Source organism: Phodopus roborovskii, unplaced genomic scaffold (genome assembly GCF_943737965.1).
Source record: "Phodopus roborovskii unplaced genomic scaffold, PHOROB, whole genome shotgun sequence".
NCBI classification, from domain to species: domain Eukaryota; kingdom Metazoa; phylum Chordata; class Mammalia; order Rodentia; family Cricetidae; genus Phodopus; species Phodopus roborovskii.
In genome coordinates this window covers 23,519,212-23,537,100 of record NW_026126563.1, presented here as the reverse complement: position 1 = coordinate 23,537,100, position 17,889 = coordinate 23,519,212, and the positions used below count along the sequence as shown (strand labels likewise).

General features: G+C 40.3%; 1 protein-coding gene across 2 annotated transcripts in view; it reads right to left on the bottom strand.

Annotated features, from left to right (window-relative positions):
- Nucleotides 1-333: 333 nt before the first annotated feature.
- The window catches only part of Galnt1 (polypeptide N-acetylgalactosaminyltransferase 1), a 74,229-nt gene continuing 56,673 nt past the window's right edge, over nucleotides 334-17,889 (bottom strand). For both annotated transcript variants that reach the window (XM_051202130.1, XM_051202129.1), the window contains exons 9-13: nucleotides 17,645-17,825; nucleotides 16,514-16,653; nucleotides 7,515-7,613; nucleotides 6,400-6,534; nucleotides 334-2,267 (exon numbers count right to left, since the gene is read on the bottom strand). In XM_051202130.1, the coding sequence (XP_051058087.1) occupies nucleotides 2,121-2,267; nucleotides 6,400-6,534; nucleotides 7,515-7,613; nucleotides 16,514-16,653; nucleotides 17,645-17,825 (702 nt within the window). In that variant the 3' untranslated portion in view covers nucleotides 334-2,120. The remainder of the gene's footprint in view (nucleotides 2,268-6,399; nucleotides 6,535-7,514; nucleotides 7,614-16,513; nucleotides 16,654-17,644; nucleotides 17,826-17,889) is intronic.

Genomic DNA, 17,889 nt, shown 5'->3' with positions numbered 1-17,889 from the left:
AATTTCTTTTTCATTCCTTTTCTTCTCAATTTGGTTTCAAGAGAGATGAGCATCTGCCTAACCCACAAACAGCTATGATGGAAGATCCATATTCTCTTCAAGTAAAACCAATATAAGTCACAACTACTCAGAAATACTTTATATTTTCAAAGTATTTAGGAATATTTTAATTAGAAAAATAAAGGCAATGAGAATATCTATCAGTTTCTAAAAGTACCCATGAGTTAAGTCACTCACACCCCCACTTAAAAAGTGAGACAAAATTTTAAATCACAATGCTGTTAAAATTTTACAATAAGGAATAAGATCACACTATGCTAGGGTACAAAAATCTGTAATTCTGAGCATGAAAATAATTTATTAGACATCTGACTTTTCGAACATTGGGCCCACTGGAGATAGAATTAACATAGCTCACAGAGAAAAAAAAAATCAAAAACAAAAAAACATTCCAGCCAACACTGGCTTCTTGTTTCAGATTCAGCCAACACTGGCTTCTTGTTTCAGATTTTGTGGGAAGTCTCTGCATCCTGGAAGACAGCCTTACCCCAAGCATCCACAGGTTCAATGCTGACTAGATGGTGAGAAATGGTGTATACTCAACTGGGCAAATGTCACTGGTGATATGACTTCCAGGAACATTCTTAAGCAAAGAAATAGCACTTCCTGCAGTAAGTCTTTGATAGTCAAAGCAAAGAATACCATTAAATATAACCTGACAAATAGGAAGCAGAGTGTATGCATTTTTGTCAGTGAGTTGCTATGGAAAAATGTCACAATGAGATTTCTGTGAGATCAAAAAATAAACTTTAATTAACATCAACTTTAATACTTGACTCTGTCACTAAAAACCAGAGTAAAGAAATTAGTTAACAAAACGGAGTTAGGGACGAAATGCAGGACCATAATATGGACTCACAGCTGCACTTCTTTGGCTAACTCATTAAAAAATGCCAATTAAATATTTTCAGTCAATTTTTATTTTTTTAAAAAAAGCAGCAAACCAACATCACAACTCAAGCCTAATCTAAATGTGCACCCGACAGTGAAGCACATCTATGTGTGGAGTGAAAAAGGTTTTCAAAAAAGTCCCCCAGATATATAACCTCCAAATACCCAAATAAACAGCCCTCCGTAAGCTGTGTTACGTGACTCACTGGGACTGGGGAGTTATTGCTGTGAACACAAATCTGCAGGACAGTAGCATGAGTCTTGGGTAGTAAGCATGATCAGTTGAATCTAGTTAAAAAGTTGGAAAGGTGGTAAGAAACTGTGGAGGTGGGGGACGGGGTAGGACAGAGTCTGTGAGCCTTGACCCAACAGCAACCAAGACATCTCTAACTTTTCAATTGAGAACAGGCATGTTAAATCTCCATTTGTTTTAAAAGAAGGCAATTAAAACTTACAATTTCAACAGCCCACAAGCCAAATAAAAATATTATAAAAAGAAATCAAAACTATGTTCAGAGCTCCAACCCATCTCATTTTCAGCACCCCAAGGAAAATAAAAGCATCCATGATTATCACAGATGAAAACAAAATGAATGTCACAGGAATCAATTTTTCCCCACTGAGGTATAAAATCTATATAGAAATCTGATACTATAACAAATTGTACTTCTCATAATTCTGTTTTAATTTCCTTTAAACCCTGTTTGATATAATTTTTATTGTTGTAAAAATGTTTTCATGATGCTGAACCTGGTTCCAGTTCTTTTCCGCTTACTTCTCTATCCATATTTAATATTGCAGCTACTGGTTCTAATCAGGAGATCTCCTCTTCAAGAGGCACATTCAGCAGAAACGGCTGACGTGCACGGAAGCTGTGGCAGGGATCTGAAGGCTATTCGCCACTGTTCTCGATGACGACTCTTCCCGTCTTGTAAACATCAGTATGCCACAGTCTCACTACTTTGCAGTCTCATGTCCTGGGACAGGAAGGCTGGTTCACAGCAAGTGAAAAGCTAGAGGAGTCTGAGTTTTAATGGCTGATAAACCTTACATCCCACAGAAGAGGAAAACATTTTTCCTTTTTGCTACTTAAGAATGTGGCAGAAATGTATGCTGAGGTAGCCCAGTCAATCCTTATTTTTTCTTTCTTTCTTGTTGTAAATTTGGTCTCAGAATATTTCTGGAAGGGTGACATTTCGAAGAAGCCACTGCTGAGACCGGCTTCCAGTGCAGTCTCTAATGCTGGGCACTTGGCTGTCCTCTTCCGTGGCTTTATCCAGGCACTGATTACTGTTCACATGCTGCAGGGTTAATTTCTGAAAGTAGGAGGGAAGCACACACCTTAACTAGAAAGTGGAGGAAAAGGCACCCTTCTCCTCCCAGATAGCATTACACTATGTCGACCTGGATGGCCCTGAACTCCCAGAGATCTGCTTCCCAAGTGCTGGAATTAAAGTTATGCACTACCACTACCGCCAACACACACACACACACACACACACACACACACACACACACACACACACACACACACACACACACACAGAGACTGGCAGGACCTGACAACCTATTTAAATGTGCCTGAGAGTATGAGTGTGGATTGAGAAGAGAAACAGACAAGAGACAGAAGGCAGTCAGGAGAGTATCCAGTGAATACTGGTATTTGCCCCAAGTTTAATGCTCAAAGTCCTTATATACCCCAAACAAAAAGGGGGCAGGGGGAGGCAAAAGGACTTCCTTGCCAATGAATCTAGGAACAGGCGTAATTACTTCCTTAATTCTCAAAACATCTAGTAACAACCTTAGATCAAACCTTTAGTTATCTGGCCATAGATCAAGTATTCTGTTATCTAGGCAAGATATCCAGTGACCACACCTTAGGCCAAACATCCTTCAGCAGCCACCTCTTAGCCCTTTAGGTCTTAGGCCTTTAACCTTGAAAGAGCAAGGATGGGTTTGAACTCTCTGACCCTTAAGTTAATATGGAACAGAGCCACTTTTATGGGCATCGACAACAAATAACCAGACAGAAAGACAGATTCATTCTCTTTCTCTCTCTCTCCCTCTTCCCCCCCCCCCCCACACACACAAGAAAAACCCAGGCAAAGTTAGTGACTACTAATCTAAGTCCCTGGAACATATTTCCAAACAACTATTTCAATTTTCCTTTCATTTATCTCTGATAAAGCTGTTTAATTCTGTGATTCTAAACTGTAAGATTTCAGAAACTTGGGTCCTTCTACAGACTCAAAATATAAGAATGCTGGGGTGGCTCAGACACAGTACAATCAAGCAAAAGCCTAGATAATCAAGTCCAGTAGTTATCCTTGTAGTAGAGGAAGTGTTAACATATACAAGAGCAAAGAGACTGGGTTCATAGCCTAGACAACTTGGGCTTTTTCACTATGAAGATAAATATCATATTATAATGCATACTTTGAGATGGTTCTGTAAGTACCTGAAGTATGGGGTGCCTCACATGCAAAAGAGGCTCCAAACAGCTATCTACCTCCATGTTTATGTTTTAGACTTGATATTTCACATTGATTTTTAGGGTAATTTCTAAAGGGTGGGACAATAAGAGTAAATTAATAGTCATAATGATCCACAATTAATCCAAGAATGTGTTCCAGACCAACAATTTCAAATGTCCTAGAGCGGGGTGCATGCTGAACAACATCGTAATGGGCCATGTAGTTACAGTATTAATGACACACATTATTTATTCATGTCTTGACTTTAATGTGATTCTTTTCTCCGGGCAGCGGTGGTGCATACCTTTAATCCCAGCACTCGGGAGGAAGAAGCAGGTGGATCTCTGTGAGTTCAAAGCCAGCCTGGTCTACAGAGTGAGTTATAGCACAGCCTGGGCTACACAGAGAAGCCCTGTCTCAAAAAAAAACAAAACATCTTTTTATTTTACTTTATGTGCATGGGTGTTTTGCCTGTGTGCATGTCACTGGAGGTCAGAAGAGGGAATCAGATCCCCTAAAGTTGGAGTTATAGATAATTGTGAACCTCTATGTGGGTGTTGGGAACTTTTGGTCTTTTGTAAGAGCAGTCCACTGAGCCAATGCTCCAGCATCTGAAATGTCTCGTTTTTTCAATGCCACTTTTAAATATAAATACAGCAGAAACTAATGATTGTATAATCTACTTCTATTTCTAGATCTGTATTACTCTGTGGTGAGTCAAAGTGAGAACTGGCAAATAACTGTATATTGTATACTACAAATAATAACACATACATATATGTAAATGTATATGAGGTTCAGTATTATCTACTTGAATCCTCACAGATGCATGAGAACTGAACCTGGATGACAGTGGGTGCAACTGTAGGCTGTGATGGTGCTGGCTTTTCTCATGCAGGTGCTTTGTGGCTTACTAGTTGAGGATAGGTTTTGCAGTGTGGCAGTCTAGCAGCAGAGAGCCCAGGCTCTACACACAAGCCACTTCAGCCTTCCGTTTCAGTTGAGACAGAGTCAGTGCAGAATTAAGGACCTATCCAACATTGCACAACTCCCTTCTCAAGGTGGCACCCTTCCTCAGGCTCACGGTCAATACTACTAAAAGCAGAACAGACCAAGCACAACAAAACGGTGACTGGGCGGTTTGTTTTTTCACCCTAATTTCTTTTCTTTCTTTGGTTTTTCCAAGACTGTTCTGGAACTCACTCTGTAAACTAGGTTGACTTCAAACTCAAAGATCTATCTGCCTCTGCCTCCCAAGATTTTGGATTAAAGGTGTGACCCACTAACACCTGGCTCCATCCTAATTTCTGAAAACACATCTCTTCCGTCCCCCCCACCCCCAGTAAGCCCCACAGGAGATCTAAACACAGGTGAAGAACCTTGCTCTAGACCAGGCTCTGGCAGCTGACAGAAGATGTAGAGCTCCAAGGCTCCAATACAGCACTTTGTCATCAGACTCAGAAGAGGACCTAGGTAATACAGCAAGTCTCCAGAGAGAACCTGATTCAGGCACTGGGCAGGCAAGTGACACATTTTCAACTGCAAACTTTCAAGGGGAGGACAAACAGGAGGCTACCTACATAATAGAAAAACTATTCCTCTACTTCCTGCCTCCAATCTAAATGTAAATAGGTCTCATTCGCCATTGTATTTCAGGAGACAGCACAAGTGGTAAAAATGAAAGAGCTTACTGCCAAACCATACATTTTCATCGAGCACATGATACAATAAGATTTACACATGCAGAAACATGCAAATTTAATCAAATATAGTAGGGTACTAAACAAAGTATCTTGGATCAAGAATTAAGAATCCAGGTCTGAGATTAATTTATACCATCTGCTCATTGTGTGACCAGGGGCAATTAATTTCTACCCATGAAATGGTGCCCTGGATTTTATTTCTAGGGTTCCTTTGCAAACTAAGTTTTTATGACTTGAGGCTTCTAGTGTGGGTTGCTGCCACAAATGTTTTATTCTCTTTCTTGGTTGTTATATTTTGATGGATGGGCTGCTCTCCCCCTCCAAAGCTCCCTCTGGGCTACTGGGCTAGCAAGGTAGCTTGCCCTACCCTTTCCTTTTCACAGTTATTAATTCAAAAATGCTCCCGAGTAAACACATCAACAGTTAGCTTTGTCCTGGAGTCTGTGAGAAACCAGCCTAAGACATTATTAGTGTTATCTCTGAGAAACAACTTTGCAAAGTGATTTGAAGTTTTAAAATTTCACATGTACAATCAGTTCTTTCTAAATACTTGAAACCATCTCTCTTCTCCTACATTTCTAATGGAACATTCACTTTTCAAATACCAATTGAGGCAGGCTGTAGATGGACTAGCCCACACCATTCCCAATCTTTGTGCCTTGGTCATCTCACATTGTAAAAGATAAGAAAACCAAGTACTTGCTTTCCCAGCCTTCCTTATAGCTAGCTGTGGGTTCATTACAGGACAAATCTACAACTCCCAAGAAATAAACAAAGCTTGATAGAGCATTCTAGGAAAAACTTATTTTCTTGAAAAAAGAGTAATATATCTAACGGTAAAGCAGCCCATGAGACTTTCTTTCAGAGCTGAGATTATAGTTATCTCAGGTATCAGCGTACCCCAATCCACACCAGAAACTACATACCTAGAGACTTGTGTAAGAAAATGAAGAAATGAAGCCACATAAGTACACTCAGTACTGCCTAACTAAGACACTGTTATATTCCAACAAACTGAAAATAAGGACCTTTTACATTTAAAACATCTGTTGGTTGTCACAATGGCTAGTCACGAAATAGAGATATTGTATATCCTTCAAGACAAGAGACAATCACACTCACAATGGCAGTAGCACACATCCAGAAACAAAGAGAGTGTTTGGATCATATTTATGGCCGTAATTAACTATTAACCAACAAGCTATAAAATATAAATGTGCACAGTGACATGCTATATAGCTTGTGTATCTATAGGCAACTAGGTAACTCACCACTGGGTCGTACTCCCAGAGCTGATTGCCTTTTAGATGGTGGCATTTGAGCATGGTAACTGGGCCATTAAGTTTGGAAACATCCAAACAAAGGTCATCTGTTCTAATTTCTTTGTTGGCAGTATAGGAGAAAACCTGAAAAGCAAACATAAACCTACATAAGCTTTAACAGTAAAAAGAAATTCGTCAGCATTTCAGAGGCCAACATCTATACATTTTGTAGCCATGAGACGATGAAGACATCAGGAATCAGTTTCAATAGACACAGAGGAGGGATAATGAGCATATAGACAAACACCAAAACTCAAGCTTAAACTTTCCATGAGCTAATATGAAATAACCGCAACGATTTCAGGACACATGACTCTTATATGTTGTTAAAGTAATACCACAGTACTCTGTAGGCTAAGTGTATTGTTGTTGTTGGTTTTTTTTGGGGTTTTTTTTTTTTTGGTTTTTTTCAAGACAGGGTTTCTCTGTGGTTTTAGAGGCTGTCCTGGAACTAGATCTTGTAGACCAAGCTGATCTCAAACTCACAGAGATTCATCTGTCTCTGCTTCCTGAATGCTGGGACTAAAGGCATGCACCACCACCGCCTGGCGGCTAAGTGTATTGTTATGGGCAGTCTTTTTTCTCTTCTGTTTTTTCTAGAAAAGACAAAATAAATTTTGTGCTCAGCAATGTTAATTCAGTTGTTACGGGGCACTTTAAAAATGTTTTATTAAAAAATCATTAGAAGAGGCAGGCAGATCCCTGAGTTCACGGCCATCCTAGTCTATATTGTAAATTGTAAGCTAGCCAAGGCTACACATTGAGACCTATCAAAAAAATATTAATCATTATATTGAAAGCACCCTTCTCCTAATACTCATTATTATTTTTCTTTAAAGATATAAAAATGTTTCCTGAATGTTATCTATTTTTAAAGTTTAATAAAGAGCCAGGTGGTGGTGGTGTACACCTTTAATCCCAGCAATCAGGAGGTAGAGGCAGGCAGATCTCTGTGAGTTCAAGGCCAGGCTGGTCTACAAAGTGAGTGTGAGGATAGGCTCCAAAGTTTTACAGAGAAACCCTGTCTCAAAAACAACAACAAAAAGTTTAATAAATATACTCACCTGATTACCTCCCATACCATGACAATTGAAAATTCCAACCTTTTCATTTTCTTTTCTAGCCATGTTATCTAGACATTGATTTGTTTCCACATTTCGTATCTGTGGGACAATGAAGACAACAGGAGTTAGAATGTAGGACTTAACTAAAGGAGAGGTAGGGAGAGGTACATACAGATACACAAAAGGTCAATTCTTTATTATTTCTTTTGGCTGTTGTTGGTTTTTCGAGACAGGATTTCGCTGTGTAACTGCTCTAGCTGGCCTGGAATTGTCTTGGCCTCAAACTCACAGAGATCTGCCTGTCTCTGCCTTCCTAATGATGGGATTAAGGGTGTGCATGCCTTTAAATGGTGGTGCTTGCCTTTAAACCCAGTACTTGGGAGGCAGAGGGCGGTAGATCTTTGGAGATCTGGCCCAGCTAGCCTGATCTACAAGGAGAGTTCCAAAACTGCCAACAGAGAAACCCTGACTCAAATCCTGCTCCCCACTCCCAACCAAGGGGAAACAAAAGGAAGGAAGTAAGGAAGGAAGGAAGGAAGGAAGGAAGGAAGGAAGGAAGGAAGGAAGGAAGGATTTGAGAAAGGGGGACTTAGGGCCCACTCAATAGAGGGCACAGTAAAGACCCAGCCATCCACACGTAACTAGGACTCTAGGAGAACCTACGACCACCATTTTCCTAAACCAGTATAATTTCTAACTGCATTCTAAATACTTATCTGGGCAGTTCTCAGTCCTCATTAAGGAAGTTTCTTTTTGAAGCAGTGGAAAGCATTACAGAAAGTCACAACTGGCCAAAATACTGAGACAGAATGGGATGCTCAGCCCCAATGACAGAACACAACCCCCACAACAAGGGCTTGGGGAACATCACGGAAGGGACCAGGGACTCTGTTTCAAGATAATATCTTCTACATATGATAGGGAAGTTGCACCAACGATATCTCAAAAATATGGTCACCTAAACATGACCTGCATAATAACAACACCAGATGACATGCCAATGAAGATGGGGTAAATCTCTCAAGGTCCCACCTCTAGATGAAGAGCTATGGGCAATTAATGGCTGTTAAGAGAGGGAGAATCATTTTTTTCAGGGACAAGTCTGATAGGCCATCCAATCCCAAACAATCAGTCCTAACCACATGTATATGAGAGCAACACTAGACTCAAGTAGGGTATGTATGCATGTGTGTTTGTACATATGTAACAATAACTAAAGAGGAAGACGTCTATAATTTGAGAGCAGATGGGGGACACAGGAGGAACCGGGGAGAGGGGTGGGGCATGATGCAAACACAGTACTTATACATCAAGGTTTTAGTCTTAAATTAAAGCTTTCCTTATGTTTCATTTCTTTCACGTGCACTGTTCCTTCGGGATTTGTATTTAGTCCAAAACAGTTCTACTTTCAGTAATAACTTAAGGCAATTTAACAACTCCTCAAGGACAAAAGGTGTCCCTTTTGACAATGCCTCTGATGACTTCCCAGGAGACTGAAGACAGTTTCTGGCCAAAAGAGCTCTAGAGCTGGCATGTGTGGAAGCAGCCATGGGGTGGCGCAAATTTTACTTTCCCATTAAACATTAATCCACTCCACAAAAGCTGTTTAACTGAGTCATCAGAAGAGGAATATCTGAGTATCTGCGAGGCACTCAGACAACTGCTTAACATAAAGTAGAGAACCATTAGAACTGCCTGAGTCAGTGACTGCTCTGCCACAACACTAGCTAACCCAGGACGGTCAGGCAGGGCTCTATCTCTTTGTGGTTGCTTACAATACTCAACAGATTAACAACTATTAGCTACTCCAAGGAAACATTTATTTTGGTTCCAAATCCTATAGTACAAGCTCTGGAAGGCAGACTTGGTTAAGAAAGACATCCTAATAATCTTTGCCTAGAAATGTGACTTTTCATCTAGATGTGACCTGGTACAAAAGGACCACAGGCTATGTTTCTGAGGCAATGGCAAGAAGACCAGATGGTAAAAAGTCTATGCCACTTGGGAAGTCAGCAGGCAAGAAGGTAAGAGGCCAACTTGCCTTGGCAACCATATACCATGGGTTGGACAGGTATCATTATTTTATTCACCCAATCTCGAGCCCATCTAAGAATGCATAGGCATTGTCAAAAATTGGGTCAGTTCCCTAAAGGAGAGGCTGCTGTAAACCCTTCAGAGGCATTCCACTCAACCTAGATTTTACTCACTGAAAGGAGAGTGCAGGAAGGGGGGGGGGTCATGGTTTTACTCACCACAATCAGCTCCCTGCTGTGACTCTGTACTCACCTCCAGCCTTAGGTTTCTGTTTGTCCTCTTTCCTCAAGCCTCTATCACCAGCAGCCTCTGCCTTACTCTCAGTCAATAATCTGTACTGATCTGAAGTCACTCTACAAAAGGACTTCTCAAGCATCCATACAAGCGAGCACTCTCCTCTGACCTATACCTGACCCCACCTCTTCTTTCTATTCTGCCCCAGGGATGAACTGCATGTGTCCCATTCATTACATCAGAAACCTCCCCTCTCTATACTAGGTCCCACCACCTAGCCATTTAAAACACAATGCCTACACCGTGCCTTTCTCTTTCCAAACATTCTTAATAAAGCTTCAAAGAATCCTGGCACACCCTGGCAGTGGTGGCGCATGCCCTTAATCACAGCACTCGGGAGGCAGAGACAGAAGATCTCTGTGAGTTCAAGGCCAGCCTGGCCTACAGATCGAATTTCAGGACAGGCTTCAAAGGTACAGAGAAACCCTGTCTCCAAAAAAAAAAAAAAAAAAAAAAAAAAAACCAAACCAAACAACAACAAACCAACCAAACAAACAAACAAAAAAAGAATCCTGGCACAACCAAGGCTTTAGGCTGCACCAGACCCCGAAAATTGACTATGAAAACTCAGCACACGGTCATTTTCATAAAAGAAATAATCTCTCCTCCCTCATATTCTCCTTTAGCCACCATCCACTTCTCTGCATTACTTTAAAGCAAAATGCCTTGCTTTGCAAGGTTGGTACACATTCAGGATCTACACTTGTATTCTCTTGAAGTCACCAGAGTCACTGACACTCTCTATAGACACTTTTAAATTACTGAGGCAGAAGGTACTAACAAAATCTCCCTAATGTTCCATACTCATGTGTTTTCTCCACAATATTCAACATAGTTAAGCACTTCCTTTTTAAGACAAACCTTTCACTTAAGTCTCTGAAACATCATCCCTCTGGTTCTTCAACTTTACATTTTTGTTTTGATTTCTGACACAGACTCTCATTGTGTAGCTTTGGAACTCACTATATAGACCAGGCTGACTTCAAACATGCAATCCTACCTCTGCCCTACCAAGTACTAGGAATAATAATGTCAGCTGCCTATATCTGGGTCCTCTATCATTTGATCATCTTTATGGTTTGTGCGTGTATACAATGATGTATGTGCACGTGTGTATGCATGAGTGAGGGTTCACACCTATCAGAGTGACAACCTCAGGAGTCAATCTTTGAAATGGAGTCTTTTTTTTCCTCCTCTTTGCTATTTATCACTGCATAAACCAGGCTAACTGACCAAGGAACTTTCAGGGATTTTCCTGTCTCTGCCTCCCATCTCACCACAGAAACACCCACTAGTGCTCAGCTTTACATGGGTCTGGGGATTTGAACTCAGTTCATGTTTGTGAGGCAAACACTACCCATTAAGCCATCTCCCCAGCTCACCCTCTATGGTAGCATCTTGCTTGTACAAATAAGGTCTGTTTGAAGGTCAGAGAATGGAGCCTGCCACTAGCTAACCATAGAGGTCTGGAGGTCTGTACAGACAAGGAGTGAGATGTTTCTACCAACTCTAGAGTTTATATATTATCCTTCTGTGGTCTTTGATGGAGTTGAAGACAGACAGTTATGGTCATGGCTTTCCTTAGTTATGATAAAAGATAAGTTACATATAAAATATATTCACAAAGGTAGGATAGATGATAGAATATTTTCTTTAAATTTTACTAAATATTAATAGACTAAATATTGTTACCTATAGTTCTTGTTTGGTAACTGTTTTGTTATATATACTTTTACTATGTTAAAGTTAAAACCTTCCTTTTTATTTAGAAAGAAAAGAGGAGATGATGGGGGATGTCCTTCTGTATTTATGTTTCTCTTATTGGTTAATAAATAAAACACTGATTGGCCAGTAGCCAGGCGGGAAGTATAGGTAAGGTTACCAGACAAGGAGAATTCTGGGGAGAGGAGACAGAGAGGAGCTGCTAGAAAGACGACATGTAGCTACCAGGAAGATAAGAAGCCAGGAATTCTTCAGTAAGATAGGGCCATGTAGAAATACATAGATTAACAGTTATGGGTTAATAATTAAGAGAGAGCTAGCCAGTAAAAAGCCTAAGCCGTTTGTAATTACAAATTACAGTTTGTAATCAATATGAGCCTCTGTGTGTTTATTTGGGACTGAAGGGTGGCGGGACCAGGCAGAACAGAAATTCCATCTACAACCCTCATTATGGTTCTGACCTTCATTATCTTTCATTACCCCGCCTACTTGTTTTTTTTTTTTTTTTCTCGACAAGTGACCTCCCTACTATTTCTGGAACATGCCAAGTACATGCTCATCTTAGGAACCTTTGTTCTCATTCTCCCCTTGCTCTGAAATGTTTATCTCAGCAATTCATATGGTTTAGTTATGAACTTCCTTCTAGTTTCTGTCCACAAATTACCGTAGGGGCGCCCTCCTAAACTACCGATGTAAACAGTGATTTTCATGCTCATCGAGTCATCCTCAATCCCACCTACTCTTGTACTGCTATCTGACACACTGTGTATTTTTCATTATTTTTTCCAAAATAGACTATAAGATCAACAAGAGCAGAATTTTTCACTTTATTTTTATTTTATGCCATGTTCCAGTAGTGGGCACTCAGATAGTTGTTGAGTGAATATTAAAAAAAAGAAAAAGTCAATGAAGAAATGGATGTAGTCTTCCTGACAAATATCCTCACGTGCAGCTAATGCTTATAAAACAAAAATCTGCCGTGCCAACGTCTGTCAATAACACACCTAGGCTTCCCCCTCTGCTTGGCTTTATAGTTTTTTCTGTAAGTTAGTTTTGCAATTAAGGCCTAGATGTTTCACCACTACAGAGGAAGAATAGGGGAAGAAAGACAAGAACAGGGAGCACAGACATATTTCTGGGTATATCAACCCAATGGAAACTGAACTTTTTGGGAGGATGTGATGGTTTGAAAGGAAATGGCCCCCAAGGGAGTAGCACTATTAGGAGGTGTGGCCTTGTGAGGGGAAGTGCATCACTGTGGAGATGGGCTTGGAGGTCTCTATATGCTCAAGATGCCAGCCAGTGTCTCAAACCACTTCCCATTGCTGTGAGTTGGGATGTAAGAACTCTCAGCTCCTTTTCTAGCACCATGTCTGCCTGCACGCTGCCTTGTTTCCCACCATGACAATAATGGACTAAACCTCTGAACTGTAAGCTGCCACAATTAAATGTTTTCTTTTTTAAGAGTTGCAACAGAAACCCTAAGGCAGAAAAGAGGGTAAAAGCATAGTATTTACATTAACAAGTAAAAAGAGGAAGTCAAACAAGCCAGACTTTACCAACTGAGGCAAATGCTTCAGTTAAGGATCAAGCAATCAAAGATTAGCTGGAACAACAGCTGAGGAGAAGGGATACACCAATGACTGCTCCTAAGTGCATAACCCGGGGCCAGAGAATAACTATTTCCAGTTTGTGAGCCATCCCGTCTCTAGGACAACTGCTCAGCCAAGCATCACTGTATAAAAGTGACCCAAGGTAGTAAGGAAACTCAGGCATGGAAACAGGCTAGATTTACCCGGGAGGCAGAAGTGTCCTATCCCTGGCAGAGACAGAAAGAACCTTCTTTCCTGCTGTCCTCTCTGTAAACCCAATGAATACAGACTCCCAACAAGGTTGACATGTAAGGGGGCCTGTGCCATGTAAGGTATTTTGACTTCAAAGACCGTCTAAGAAAACTGAGCCAAATTCCATCAAAGAAGTTTCAGAGAGAGGAGGAAGGGAAGAAATGACTGTACTGTGACAAGGTAAAACTCCTGTATAGCCCAGATAGACACAGAAAGCCAGGAAATGAAGAATAAGTAACCAGAAAACATTTGATGGTAAGTCCTATAAACATAATGCTATCAAAGGAGAAACTTGAAGATAGTAATTTTGAAACTCATAATTGACAATAAAAAAACATATTTTGCGTCACAGTTCAGTTAAAAAGAAATTCCTTTAACATACTTCCATACATTTATTCCTAGATGATGATGATTATAAGAACCTAAACTGATGCTAAATCTATAGTAGGCTGCTGAAAATTACTGCCTTGAGCTAACAAATAGGACGTTGGGGACTTAGAAGATTACTAGAAAAGCATCCCTCAAATCTTTATCTAAATAAAAAGAAATGGTTCCTTTGAGGAAAGAGTTACTAAAGCTATATGAAGATGGTTGGTTTTCTTCCAAAAGAAGGATAACTCAGGCTCCAGGAGAACACTCACTTAGAGGCTGAATTTTGAAACAATAATGTAAAAAGACCAGACATAGTCTAAGAAAGATCAATCTGAATTTTTTTCAGGGGGATGGTGGGGAAGAAAGGGTCTCTCTATTATGTAGCTCAGACTCACATAGATCCACCCGCCTCTGTCTCCCAGTGCTCAGATTAAAGGCATGTGTCAATACTATTCAGCGGGGGTGGGGAGGGGACAAAGGCATCTTGAAATTTGCAGGCAAATGGATGGAACTTGAAGAAACCATCCTGAGTCCTGAGTGAGGTAACCCAGTCACAAAAAGAGGAACATGGTATATATTCACTCATATATGGATTTTAGACACAGAGTAAAGGATCACCAGCCTATAATTCACACCACCAGAAAAACTAGGATACAAGGAGGAACCTAAGAGAGTCATACAAGGTCCCTCACAGAAGGGAAAAGGAACAAGACCTCCTGAACAAATTGGGGGTGGGGGGGCAGTGAGTGGAGAGGAGTTAGGATAAAGAGAAGGGGAGGAGAACATGTGGGACCAGGAAGATTGAGTCGGGAAAAAATAGATGAGATGAGAGCAGGGAGAGAGCAGAGAGAGAGGGAGCCATCATAGGTTTGAAGAGAAAACTGACTCTAGAGAAATGTCCAGAGGCCTACAAGACTGACCCCAACTAACAATCTGAGCAACAATGGACAGGCTACCTTAAATGTCCTTCCCTGATAATGACACTGATAACTAACTTATATGCCATCACAGAGCCCTCATCTAGTAGCTGATGGAAACAGAAGCAGACACTCACAGCTAAACACTGAGCTGAAATCTAGTTGCAGAGAGGGAAGAATGATAAGAAAAGGGGTCAAGACCAGGCTACAGAAACCCACAGAGATAGCTGACCTGAACATGGACCCCCCCCCCCAGACTAATAGCTGAGAAACCAGCATTGGATAGACTCAGGCCCCCTGAATATGGGACTCAGTTAGAAGGCCTGGGCAGTCTAAGGGACTTCTGTCAGTGGAACCAGGATGTATCCCTGGTGCACGAAAGGACTTTGGGAACACATTCCCCATGGAGGGATACACCCTTAACCTAGAGACAGGAGGGAGGGCCTAGACCCTATTCCAAATGACTTGGCAGATTTTGATGATCCCTCCTGGAAGGCATCATCCTCCCTGTGGAGTGGGGGAGGGATGTGATGGGAGGGTGGGTTGGGAAACTGGGATCGATATGTTAAAACAAAAATTATATATAAAACATTAAAAAAAAGGCATGTGTCACCACATCCAACTCTGATCTGAATTCTTAAACGCAGAACTGAAGTCTGTCTAGGAGTCAGAACTGATAGTTACCTGGCATTCAATAAACAGGATACAAGAAATTGTTTAGTCAAAGTCATTATAACAGAAGGAAAGATCTTTTTTACAGTAGATCCATTAGGTCTATTAGTATAGGCATGCACTGAGATAAAAGTACAACAAATCTGTTTTATTTATAAGCATTAACAAGCCAATTATTTCAAGAAAAATAATACTGAATTTAAGAGAAGCCACTTAAAAGAATCACCAGAAACAAATAGGTTTTTCAGCATTTCCCTGACTTCCCTATCTAAACTGTGGAAACTTCCTAAAGGAAAATAAACATGTGCCCCAACGCACATACAGAACAGTGTTCCAACCCTTCTTGTCAAGTTTTCTTCACTATGAAAATTATCAGACTTTGATTTGGACTAACCCAAGGATATTAGCTTTAGAAGTACAGGTTTCAAGTAAATGGCTTAGCATGTTAAAAATAAGTTCACTGAAGACACTGTTTACATTATAACAAGAGTCTTCCTGGTAAAAAGTATTTTTTAAAAGATCTATTTATTTTCATTGATATGTATGTGTTGTGTGTTTTACCTGCATGTATGTATGTATACCATATGTATGGCTGCTAACACTCAAGGGCCAGAAAAGGTAATTGGATCCCCTCTAATCGAAGAGCAATAAGTGAGATGAACAATCTCTCCAGCCCTAAGCATCTTTATTTTAATAGCACATGTGATAAAATTATAGTAAGATTTTGCTGGGGAAGTGGCTCGGTGATGAAGTACTTGCTTAGTATGTGAAAGTTCTCAGGGTTACTTCCTAGTACTAGGAGTGGGGGAGACAAAACTTAACAAGATTTCATATTATGAGGCAGACTCTATTAGTAGGTCCTGAGTTCAATTCTCAGCCAACTACGTGATGGCTCACAACCATTTATAATGAGATCTGGTGCCCTTGTCTGTCCTTCAGGCATGCATGCAGGTAAAACACTGTATACACAATACATACATACATACATATATTGAAACAGGGTTTCTCATACTTGAGGCTAAATAGTTTTTAATATGGAAGATAGTTTAAGAACCTTAGAGGTTAGAAGTTTTAACTTTTTAAAGACATAATAACTATACAGAATATATACCCCCCCCCCCCCCACACACACACTTGTTTTTACCTCTCCCAATGAGAAATAGTGACGTGGAATTTGAGAATCAGGGTAAATATTTTCTAGGTACCAAGAAAAAGGTTTGCATTGTAGTTTATGTCTCAGACCAAGTCTTGATGATATATCTCCATAATCCACCTTTGTAACACCTGTTGAAATAATTGACTGATTTACTAGAGTTCTATTAGGTAACACACCCTACTTATACGCTCATTCTCATAAAGCAGCTAAATGGAAAATAGGGTTATTAGGTGATATATGGCACTAGATGTGATATGATATGGACCTACCCACCTCCCAAAGTAGAAAACAAGGACAAGGCATTAGTGTGTGTTTTCATTTTTTCAAAGCAAACAAATTCCTGTGAGAATGTAACACATACTAATATTAAACAACAGTTAAGTTATACAGAGATCAGAAAACTTTAATGTTTATTAAGGTAAAAATAAAAATTAACATCTATTTTGTGCAAATATTAAATAATACAACTATTTTTCTCTAATAATTCACTGAACTGTGTTCATACCCACTTGAGTCTGGAAGTATTGTATGTGAACAATCAAGGCAGAAAAGGAATAATTTCAGACAGGCTTAGAGCTGGGGAGAAACAGACACACAAAAGCCAAAGTAGCAGAGCCAAGTTCTTGGACAGAAGTCTTGTGGAATACTATAGGCTCTCCATTGGCTTTGTGACATGAGATGGTTTCACAAAAGCCCTACACAGCAGAACCAAAAGGCCTACTTATAGAGAATGCTTATAACCTGCTTCCGAGGTGGTACTGTTTTAGGGGACAGGATGTAGCTCAGCCATGAGTGCTTATCAAAGCATACATGAGATTCTGGGTTTAGTATCCCAGCATCACATACAAGCATTTTCTGTACTATGATTTTTTACCACTCCCTACAATGACTGTCTCCTTAGAATCAGGGACAAAAAAGATGCAATCTTGGGCCAGTGAGGTGGCTTAGTGGATAAAGAGTCTTGCTGCCAAAACCTGAAGACCCTAGTTCAATCCCTGGGACCCATATGGTGGGAAAGAATCAACTCCACAAATCGTATTTGGCCTTAATACATGGACTAAGGCACAAGCGCCCCTGTCTCAGAAAGGTACCAGTATATAGATTATGCAATACACTAACCTGGAGAAATTATATAGAAGAAATTCTTGAATTCATCCATCCATACTTCTGCAAGCCGTCTGTTATTTTTATTGATAATCTGGCCTGTCCCTCCTGGAAACGTGTAAGGTGTAGCTTTCCGAAACACGTGACCAACATGGGAACAAGTTACAATTTCCAAAGTTCCTCCACACTGCCAAATCTGAAAACAGCAGGATGAGGCTTAGAAACCACCCACCAAAAGTTGCTTAGTATTTGTATGGTAT